Raw genomic sequence first — 10,291 nt, forward strand, 5'->3', positions numbered from 1 at the left:
GGTTTTCCTGGGCCAGTGAATATTATGAAGCATTGCCACCAACTGTGACTGTTGACCTTAATGGGACATTTACTGACTGGCATATGTAAACCAAAAAATTCTTTACATATGAAAACTTTTCTTTTTACCAAGCCTTTACAATATAAGTACCAAAATATTGAAAGAAAAAAATAAATAAATTTTTTACTCAATAAGCAATTCAATTTTTATGGTATTTGACTTACTGAATATTATTTAAATATGCAATCTTTGCTAAGTTTATTATTATTTTCTTATTCCGAACCTGTTGTGTCAGTTCCTGTGCCAAAAATTTCCTGTAACTGTAAAGACTGTAACCTTAACATAAAGAGTTCTGACATCATGTGTACTTTCATAATGCTCTCAGGTATATTTTATTTAATATTAAGTTTGAACACATAAGTCTATGAGTATTTGCATCACTGAATATAGTAGCATCACTGAAGTTCTAGTGAGGATACCCATACCCAAGCATGTGGACTTCAATCTTTGAGACACAAACATATCCATTCAGTGATGGAGATGAGTTTTACAAAAGATTCAAAATAAGCTGCTTTATTTTAGGAATAAATACTAAAACTAAGCTTTCTAGGCAGGTATGACCTTTATCTGCCCATATTTGAGTGTCAAGAGTGTGGATACAGCCTTCCTGCAGATGCTAAGATGTTGTATGATGGTGGATACTTCTGCTCATCAGCCAGGAAAAGTAACACATTCTTCAGCACCAAACTCCTGAACAACTGGCTTTTCCTTCAAACGAACAGTCCAGGTTTATCAATGAAATCCTTGTTAATAGCGTTCCAAGCGCTTGGCTCTCATAATGGAAGAGTAAGTATTTATTAATTTTATATATGTAATGTAAGTACCTGTATACATTAAACTGTATATATAATAATACATAAAAATATGAACCCACTCCACACATTCTCTTGTGCCACTTACATGTACAAAACTTTGTTCCTAAATGCACATCCTGATCTGAAACTCTTCCTTGATAGATGTAAAGGATCCCATAATCACCACACCAGAAATCAATATCTCTCAGATATCCCCCGAGTCAAACTAAATCTGTGCAAACTCTCTATGCAAATAAAGTAATTGGTTATTGCTCCTAATTGGTAAACTCTTTATTGAATTAAAAGCTGTCCAGCTGTTCAAAACATTATTCAAAAGTAAAACTAAAATGCATTAATTTCATCCTTATAGTTTCCTACGTAGTTCTTCAAACTTGCACTGTTACTTGTGCTACCCACTCCCCCAATATATATGGCTAACTCATGCAACTTGCATGGCTTAGCCACATCTGGGCCTAGTGCTGGGAACTAGGTTCCCAGCACTACGCTGGGAACAAGGTTCCCAGTATTAGGCTGGGAACCAGGTTCCCAGTACTAGGCTGGGAACGTAGTTGTTCAATCTTGCACTATAACTTGTGCTACCCACTCCCCCAATATATGGGGCTAATCCATGCAAATTCTATATTCAGTATATATTTCAGGATGGTTGCATCAACTTTGAAGCTGCTAAAAGAACATTCCAGGAGTGGAGATTTATGCAGTATGAACTTCCAAATGTCCAAAGCTACAATAAGACCGTGTGCCCTGCTTGTCATACTAACCCATTTGCCATACATATTGATGGCAACAAAAAGTTATTCCGATATGAAAAAGTTGGAAGGTACAGTTCTTAAATAATTTTCCTTTTGTAAGATAAATTTTTATTTTTCAACAATTAATACATTTCTATTAGGGCAACTTATATATCACAATACATTATTCGTTATGTAAATATATCAATATCTGAAAAATTCTTACATGCAATACATAATAGCGTTATTCATGTATTACAACATTAAGTAATATATATTTACACAATCATCAAAATTGAAAACAAATCAATGTAAATTATGTATATACTGTCATTTTGTTTCTTTCAGAGGATTGAGGGAATCATATTATTCAGAGAGTGTCTTTGCTGCTGACAATGATGTGACTAATCACCTTAACCATATAGAGAGCTTAAAAACAAAGGTAAATATTATGTGTACAGACTTTGTAAACTCTACATAGATTTTATATTTTTATTTATATATACAAGACTTTTTACATTCTTGTACAGCCACTAGCACGCATAGTGTTTCAGGCAAGTCGTTAATCCTATGTTCCCCAGAATATGACCCTACCAAATCCATTAACAACCAGGTACCCATTTTACTGTTGGGTAAACAGCGGGGGGGCCATAGTTAAGGGTTGATGCCCAGTAAACTTTCCAAGGCCAGGATACAAACCCAGGACAGAGCGCTCGCGAAACGCCAGGCGAGTGTCTTAACCACTACACCATTGGGAAAAGACAGTCATGATGTCTTACAGTTTACAGAGTTAATATATATATTATAACAAGTAGTTAGGTTTTTTTAACCCACAGGCAAGTCAACAAGTAAAACATAGAGTACTCAACGTTTGTCAAGAGCTACATGCACCATATAAATGGTGATTTTTGGGGTCTGAAGCCATATTGAGTAAGATGCTATATTTCTGTTGGTCTATATCACTTTTATATAACCCATCAGGTTAGGTTCTTTTCATTATTTATTATATATTTTATATATACTGTATTTATATAATATATATATATATATATATATATATATATATATATATATATATATATATATATATATATATATATATATATATATATATATATATATAAATATATATATATATATAAGGCACAACTCTCCTAAACACGAGAGTCAAGTATACAACTTTAGAACACTTTCCCACCAGGAGACTCGAACCCTAGCCAGCACAGAAGCCTTCCAGCAACTGGCATAACAGGTACGCCTTAACCCTCTCCACCACCTGCTCAGACCCTTAAAAGAGATGGTATTTTCGGAGTATTTAAATACCACAAAGATCACCACCTCCCAAGAGCACTTGAGCAAGTGAGGGGTCATTTAGACGTTAATTTCATCAAGTCCCTGTTAATATGGGAAGACACAGTGTCTATGCTTAAGGCACAACTCTCCTAAACACGAGAGTCAAGTATACAACTTTAGAACACTTTCCCACCAGGAGACTCGAACCCTAGCCAGCACAGAAGCCTTCCAGCAACTGGCATAACAGGTACGCCTTAACCCTCTCCACCACCTGCTCAGACCCTTAAAAGAGATGGTAATTTCGGAGTATTTAAATACCACAAAGATCACCACCTCCCAAGAGCACTAGAGCAAGTGAGGGGTCATTTAGACGTTAATTTCATCAAGTCCCTGTTAATATGGGAAGACACAGTGTCTATGCTTAAGGCACAACTCTCCTAAACACGAGAGTCAAGTATACAACTTTAGAACACTTTCCCACCAGGAGACTCGAACCCTAGCCAGCACAGAAGCCTTCCAGCAACTGGCATAACAGGTACGCCTTAACCCTCTCCACCACCTGCTCAGACCCTTAAAAGAGATGGTAATTTCGGAGTATTTAAATACCACAAAGATCACCACCTCCCAAGAGCACTAGAGCAAGTGAGGGGTCATTTAGACGTTAATTTCATCAAGTCCCTGTTAATATGGGAAGACACAGTGTCTATGCTTAAGGCACAACTCTCCTAAACATGAGAGTCAAGTATACAACTTTAGAACACTTTCCCACCAGGAGACTCGAACCCTAGCCAGCACAGAAGCCTTCCAGCAACTGGCATAACAGGTACGCCTTAACCCTCTCCACCACCTGCTCAGACCCTTAAAAGAGATGGTAATTTCGGAGTATTTAAATACCACAAAGATCACCACCTCTCAAGAGCACTAGAGCAAGTGAGGGGTCATTTAGACGTTAATTTCATCAAGTCCCTGTTAATATGGGAAGACACAGTGTCAATGCTTAAGGCACAACTCTCCTAAACACGAGAGTCAAGTATACAACTTTAGAACACTTTCCCACCAGGAGACTCGAACCCTAGCCAGCACAGAAGCCTTCCAGCAACTGGCATAACAGGTACGCCTTAACCCTCTCCACCTCTCCATGACCCCTCACTTGCTCTAGTGCTCTTGGGAGGTGGTGATCTTTGTGGTATTTAAATACTCCGAAATTACCATCTCTTTTAAGGGTCTGAGCAGGTGGTGGAGAGGGTTAAGGCGTACCTGTTATGCCAGTTGCTGGAAGGCTTCTGTGCTGGCTAGGGTTCGAGTCTCCTGGTGGGAAAGTGTTCTAAAGTTGTATACTTGACTCTCGTGTTTAGGAGAGTTGTGCCTTAAGCATAGACACTGTGTCTTCCCATATTAACAGGGACTTGATGAAATTAACGTCTAAATGACCCCTCACTTGCTCTAGTGCTCTTGGGAGGTGGTGATCTTTGTGGTATTTAAATACTCCGAAATTACCATCTCTTTTAAGGGTCTGAGCAGGTGGTGGAGAGGGTTAAGGCGTACCTGTTATGCCAGTTGCTGGAAGGCTTCTGTGCTGGCTAGGGTTCGAGTCTCCTGGTGGGAAAGTGTTCTAAAGTTGTATACTTGACTCTCGTGTTTAGGAGAGTTGTGCCTTAAGCATAGACACTGTGTCTTCCCATATTAACAGGGACTTGATGAAATTAACGTCTAAATGACCCCTCACTTGCTCTAGTGCTCTTGGGAGGTGGTGATCTTTGTGGTATTTAAATACTCCGAAATTACCATCTCTTTTAAGGGTCTGAGCAGGTGGTGGAGAGGGTTAAGGCGTACCTGTTATGCCAGTTGCTGGAAGGCTTCTGTGCTGGCTAGGGTTCGAGTCTCCTGGTGGGAAAGTGTTCTAAAGTTGTATACTTGACTCTCGTGTTTAGGAGAGTTGTGCCTTAAGCATAGACACTGTGTCTTCCCATATTAACAGGGACTTGATGAAATTAACGTCTAAATGACCCCTCACTTGCTCTAGTGCTCTTGGGAGGTGGTGATCTTTGTGGTATTTAAATACTCCGAAATTACCATCTCTTTTAAGGGTCTGAGCAGGTGGTGGAGAGGGTTAAGGCGTACCTGTTATGCCAGTTGCTGGAAGGCTTCTGTGCTGGCTAGGGTTCGAGTCTCCTGGTGGGAAAGTGTTCTAAAGTTGTATATATATATATATATATATATATATATATATATATATATATATATATATATATATATATATATATATATATATATATATATATATATATATATATATGTCGTACCTAATAGCCAGAACGCACTTCTCAGCCTACTATTCAAGGCCCAATTTGCCTAATAAGCAAAGTTTTCATGAATTAATGTTTTTTCGTCTACCTAACCTACCTAACCTAACCTAACCTAGCTTTTTTTGGCTACCTAACCTAACCTTACCTATAAATATAGGTTAGGTTAGGTTAGGTAGGGTTGGTTAGGTTCGGTCATATATCTACGTTAATTTTAACTCCAATAAAAAAAAATTGACCTCATACATAGAGAAAAGGGTTGCTTTATCATTTCATAAGAAAAAAATTATAGTAAATATATTAATTCAGGAAAACTTGGCTTATTAGGCAAATCGGGCCTTGAATAGTAGGCTGAGAAGTGAGTTCTGGCTACTAGGTACGACATATATATATATATATATATATATATATATATATATATATATATATATATATATATATATATATATATATATTATATAAATATATAATATATATCATTTATATTTGATTTGCAGAACAGCCAAAATTGTGGTGTCTCGTTGTGGAAAGCGGCACGAAACGAACCGTATACACACAAATCCCTGGACGAGACAGGCATAAGCCTTGCATCATGCCGGCATGGTGTAATTCTCAAAATGTGCAATATGACTCGTGGTGAGGTTTTTGGCTATGCACACTATCTCCATATAAATTACTGTAAAAGTGCCAAGTACATCTGCCAGGACATCATATGCCAGTACAGTACTGGCCATGGGCCCTGAAAATTCAAGAAAAAAATTAAAAATTCACCCTACTGGAGACAAAGCCGTTCCTAGGTGTTTTGCATGCAAAAGCACATGCATGGTATTGCCAGGTAAATAATTATCATTTGTCAAAGTAACGGGTATAAATGTAACGTTATTTTAGGGTTAAAAAGCTATTAATCAGAATAAAGTATTTAGTCATAATTAAATTTTTGAGCAATCGACTAATATTCTTTCCTTGTAATTATTTTACAGTGTGTTACATCTTAATTATAGGTCTTGTATGGAGGACGCTGGCAGCATGGAAGTGGTTTGACCACAGGTGAAGAAACCGAGCAAATTTTCAGCTATATGTCGCGGTACAACAGTACCACCAAAAACATGTTGAAAGCCGGTTAGTTTATAGTGCATTGTTACAATGAGGAAGGTATAATCTATTAAAACTTGTTAGTGATATTTATTATGTGTAATGAAGATGACTTCAGTAACAAGCAACACCTGGTGTCACCCTACAACTTTGTGTATATGAATTGGATTTGATTAATATAGCAAGTAAATTATAGATAGTATAAAAGTGAATGTTGACCACATCACACACTAGAAGGTGAAGGGATGACGACGTTTCAGTCCGTCCTGGACCATTCTCAAGTCAATTGTGATGAGGAAGTAGAGACAGGCAATAAATAGGCTAGAGAGAGCTGAGGAGCAAAGTAAGGTGTATTTTAGGGGATAGTAATAATAATAAGAGCTGCAGATGGCCTATTGGCCCATACTAGGCAGCTGCTATTATAACCACTGAATGAGAAGGAGATAGGAATAAGAACTAACTAACACACCAACAAACTAACACACTTCGTAGCAATCTAGTTCACAGTGCTCCTCAAAAAAAAAAAAATGCTCCTCCTGCTGCTGGTGTCTACTCTATTTCCTGTTCATCTGGTACAATACTTTGGCGAAACTGGCTGTACACTGAATGACAGACTTAAAGCACACAAGAGAAGTGTCAAGTCTGCAGACACTAACAATGCTCCCTTCTGCCATGTGAGGGATTCTAATCATCCCATAGATTGGTCTTCCTCCAAAATAATCTTTCCTGCCTCTACTCTCCACAGACGCCGTCTTGTTGAATCGGCTCTAATACACAATGTACCCAACATGAACTTGAGTCCTGGCTTTGTTGCTGTGGACTCTTCCCTTTCACAGTATATACTCAAATGCTGTAATCTTTCTAACAAACGTGACCTAACATAAGCCTACCCCTTCCATTTATCTATCTTTTCTTTCTCTTTCCTTTTCTTTCTCTCTTCTCCCTTTTTTCTGTTCATTGTCTTCTCCTACGCTCCCTTGCTATCGTCTTCTTATTCCTATCTCCTTCTCATTTGGTGGTTATAATAGGAGCTGCCTCGTATGGGCCAATAGGCCCTCTGCAGCTCTTATTATTATTACTATCCCCTAAAATACACCTTACTTTGCTCCTCAGCTCTCTCTAGCCTATTTATTGCCTGTCTCTACTTCCTCATCACAATTGACTTGAGAATGGTCCAGGACGGACCGAAACGTCGTCGTCCCTTCACGTTCTAGTGAGTGGTCTGGTCTACATACTTTAGCCACGTTATTGTGACTCATCGCCTGCATAAAAGTGAATTATTTTCATTTTACATATTCATTGAAGGGAGTTATTTTTTGTCCCTTTTTTCAGAGCGTGAAGAAGAACTTAGTGAATCTTCATATTTTTGGAACCAACGTAAACATGACTCTTTAGCTCGTGTTCTAGCTTCAAGATTTTGTAAGGCAAGTAATTTGCTTTATTCATTGAATATATGCAACAATGATCATGAATCACTAATATAAGTGCACAGGAAAAAAAACATTCAAAAATAAAAATAAAAATAACATTTACTGCCATTAAACAGCCTTCATCAGCAGTTAGGCTCGTAAGGATTGTTTTTTTTTGTAATATCAAATATTAAATAAAAATTGCAACATTTATTATACTAACAGGGCAGTTTTTCCTCCTGTTGATAGGCAAAAGAAGCTGCAGAGTTAATAAGAAAGGAGTTAGCTGACTTATCTCTTGATGAAAAACAACTTCTCATCTGGATTGCAGAGTTAACCAACTTAGCCCAGAGTTTAAATAAAAGGTTTGCTTGTAAAATATATAGTAAGAAACACTGTTTTGAAATACTCTTATATATTTTAACAAGGTTATTGTACTGTAAAATCAATGCAGTACCATAAATCATAAAATTGCCAAAACGTTTCTTTATTATTTTAATTGTTTAGTTCTTGTACAATAATTGTCAGCCATCATAAAATGCCATTGTGACCATTGCCTAAAAATTTAAGTTAATTTTTTTTTAATTAATCAGGGTCTTTACATGTTTGAATTTAGTAAACATTATAGTAAACAGTATCCTCTATTCTCAACAGATCAGTTTCTCAAAATGATGTTCAAAAGGGAATAGAGTTAGTATGTGACTCAATTAGAACCAAGAAATCCCACATATCCAGTGTAGCAGGTATGTTAAAGCTTATGTATAAGTTAGGGACTGATAAAACAAACAGAAATCTTTTAGTGTTTGTAAAATACTTCAAGAAAACAATGACTTTTTTTTATCTAAACACATCTAATGTCATTTATTTCTCAGGTAGATTTGTATGGATACCATCTCACTTAGGTGTTGTCCTATGTAATTATAGGTAATTGTCAAAATTAAGTTGAGATATCAATATCTATGGCAGGTGCCTGCAGGTAATGTATCTGCCAATGGAAATCATTCCAGTTGTAAACTATGTGAACAAAAGCTAGGACATACTGTCTATCACTATATATGTGATTGCCCTGTTATCAATGACTTCATAACAAATGGTATGATGTACTTTGAGTTTTGTTATTACTTCATACACTCAGGAATATTGGAAGATATTCTTGTGCTGTACCCCGATTTTGTTAGTGGAGGCTAATAGATCAGCCTTACATTTCATATTCTCTCCAGATTCCATGTATGACTGGCTGTCCTGTGAGGTTTTTGATCTACACTGTGGTCTTTCATACATAATAGGATAGCAGCACATTGCTGTGTATACCTAAGCTTGTCAAAAAAAAAGTGGTTGGCAAATATTTATGTAGTGTGTTCTGCTACTTTTGTGTAGGTATTCACTACTAAGTATATACAAAACAAATTTATCAACTATAATCTTATTTACTAGTAACAAAGTGTTTCTTTCAGTTTCAAGCAAAATGAGATCACGATACCGTGCAAAGATTGAAGCAGACAAGAAAAAGTTGAGGGAACTGATAGCGGTCTACAATGAAGACAATATTAACTTAATTACTCCACTGAAATAAATGTTATTGCATTATAGCTACTTGGTAATTATTTTAACAGGTAGCTTAATCATTGTTGTTTGTGTCTAAGCTAAGTAAAATTAGTAAAAGCATTTTGTAGACACAAATTGTAATATATTTTCATTATCACTTTTACTGCTTAAAGTTTAAATGAAACACTTGTTAGGAAAACAAACATTTAATTTAAAAAAATACCTGAAATAATGATGTGTGTTTGTTTTACAGGAACCGGGTAAATACTCAATAAAGAAGTCATCATTCCAGCATGTAACCAGTGGACTTACGGCTCTCTTGCTAAATATGAAAAAATTATATCAAATTAAACTAATTGAGGCAACTAACCTGTTTTCTGAAGACAGGGAAGTACAACAAATTTCAAACAGACAGTCAAGATTCCGAGGATTCCGAGACCGACAGTGACAACAGTGTAGTCAGTATTGAGTCACAGACTGACAACGAAGAAATGGAAGAAACACTCTTCCCTTTGATTTGAGTAGCTTTAAGTAGCAAAGCAAAGAGAAAATAACAAGTATTCTCTACCCCTGGGTTGGGCAAATGTTCTTTGCCCAAATCATCGTCATGTTAATTTTGCATCCCTATGTTGCTCAAGAAAGATTTGTTTTCAAATTAGTTTTTATTTTTATTAATTACCCTCAAAGTTTTGTTTAGTTTAGAAATGCTTATTAAATAAATTGTAGTTGTAGTTATGTGCAATTTCTTTGCTTTCCTTCAAAAAACACACACACAAAAAAAGGTTAACATGAAAAATGAGTGTCCAAATGAGATACAGAAAACTTTTTTAGTATCAGTAGTTGACAAATGGAATGTATCAGGAAGTGATGTTGTGGAGGCAGACTCCGTACAAAGTTTCAAGTGTAGATATGACGGCCCAGTAGGTTCAGGAAACTACTTCATTTGAGATGATGCTTCCTAGCATTACGTAAGTAATGAAGAAATATGATATATTTACTCACTATAATGTTGGTACTGAATGTATAACATGGAAATACACATTTTT

At 36.4% G+C, this 10,291-nt stretch overlaps 2 protein-coding genes across 3 annotated transcripts in view; both read left to right on the plus strand.

Annotated features, from left to right (window-relative positions):
* Positions 1–107, plus strand: part of LOC138349626 (uncharacterized) — a 10,560-nt gene extending 10,453 nt beyond the window's left edge. Inside the window, exon 7 of the mRNA XM_069337680.1 lies at positions 1–107. This exon is cut by the window's left edge and continues 114 nt beyond it. Coding sequence (XP_069193781.1) covers positions 1–89 — 89 coding nt within the window. The 3' untranslated portion in view covers positions 90–107.
* A 574-nt stretch (positions 108–681) lies between these two features.
* LOC123749202 (uncharacterized) lies at positions 682–9,978 on the plus strand. Of its 2 annotated transcripts, none has more exons than XM_069337678.1 (9): positions 682–846; positions 1,514–1,692; positions 1,952–2,045; positions 6,201–6,318; positions 7,624–7,715; positions 7,950–8,065; positions 8,355–8,443; positions 9,155–9,313; positions 9,499–9,978. In XM_069337678.1, exons 1-8 carry the CDS (start codon positions 682–684, stop codon positions 9,271–9,273), a joined length of 972 nt encoding a protein of 323 aa, XP_069193779.1. In that variant the 3' UTR covers positions 9,274–9,313; positions 9,499–9,978. The 2 variants fall into 2 exon arrangements, with proteins under 2 accessions (XP_069193779.1, XP_069193780.1); XM_069337679.1 differs by having other exon boundaries at positions 9,155–9,297.
* The last annotated feature ends 313 nt before the right edge of the window (positions 9,979–10,291 follow it).

The sequence above is a fragment of the Procambarus clarkii genome, chromosome 38 (genome assembly GCF_040958095.1).
Source record: "Procambarus clarkii isolate CNS0578487 chromosome 38, FALCON_Pclarkii_2.0, whole genome shotgun sequence".
In the NCBI taxonomy this organism is placed as follows: Eukaryota; Metazoa; Arthropoda; class Malacostraca; order Decapoda; family Cambaridae; genus Procambarus; species Procambarus clarkii.

Bases quoted from the DNA above. Each gene is read 5' to 3' on its own strand.
- LOC123749202 (XM_069337678.1), top strand. From the start codon at position 682: ATGTTGTATGATGGTGGATACTTCTGCTCATCAGCCAGGAAAAGTAAC. The intron at 847-1,513 runs GTAAGTATTTAT...TATATATTTCAG, and splicing joins TTGGCTCTCATAATGGAAGA to GATGGTTGCATCAACTTTGA. The intron at 8,066-8,354 runs GTTTGCTTGTAA...TATTCTCAACAG, and splicing joins GCCCAGAGTTTAAATAAAAG to ATCAGTTTCTCAAAATGATG.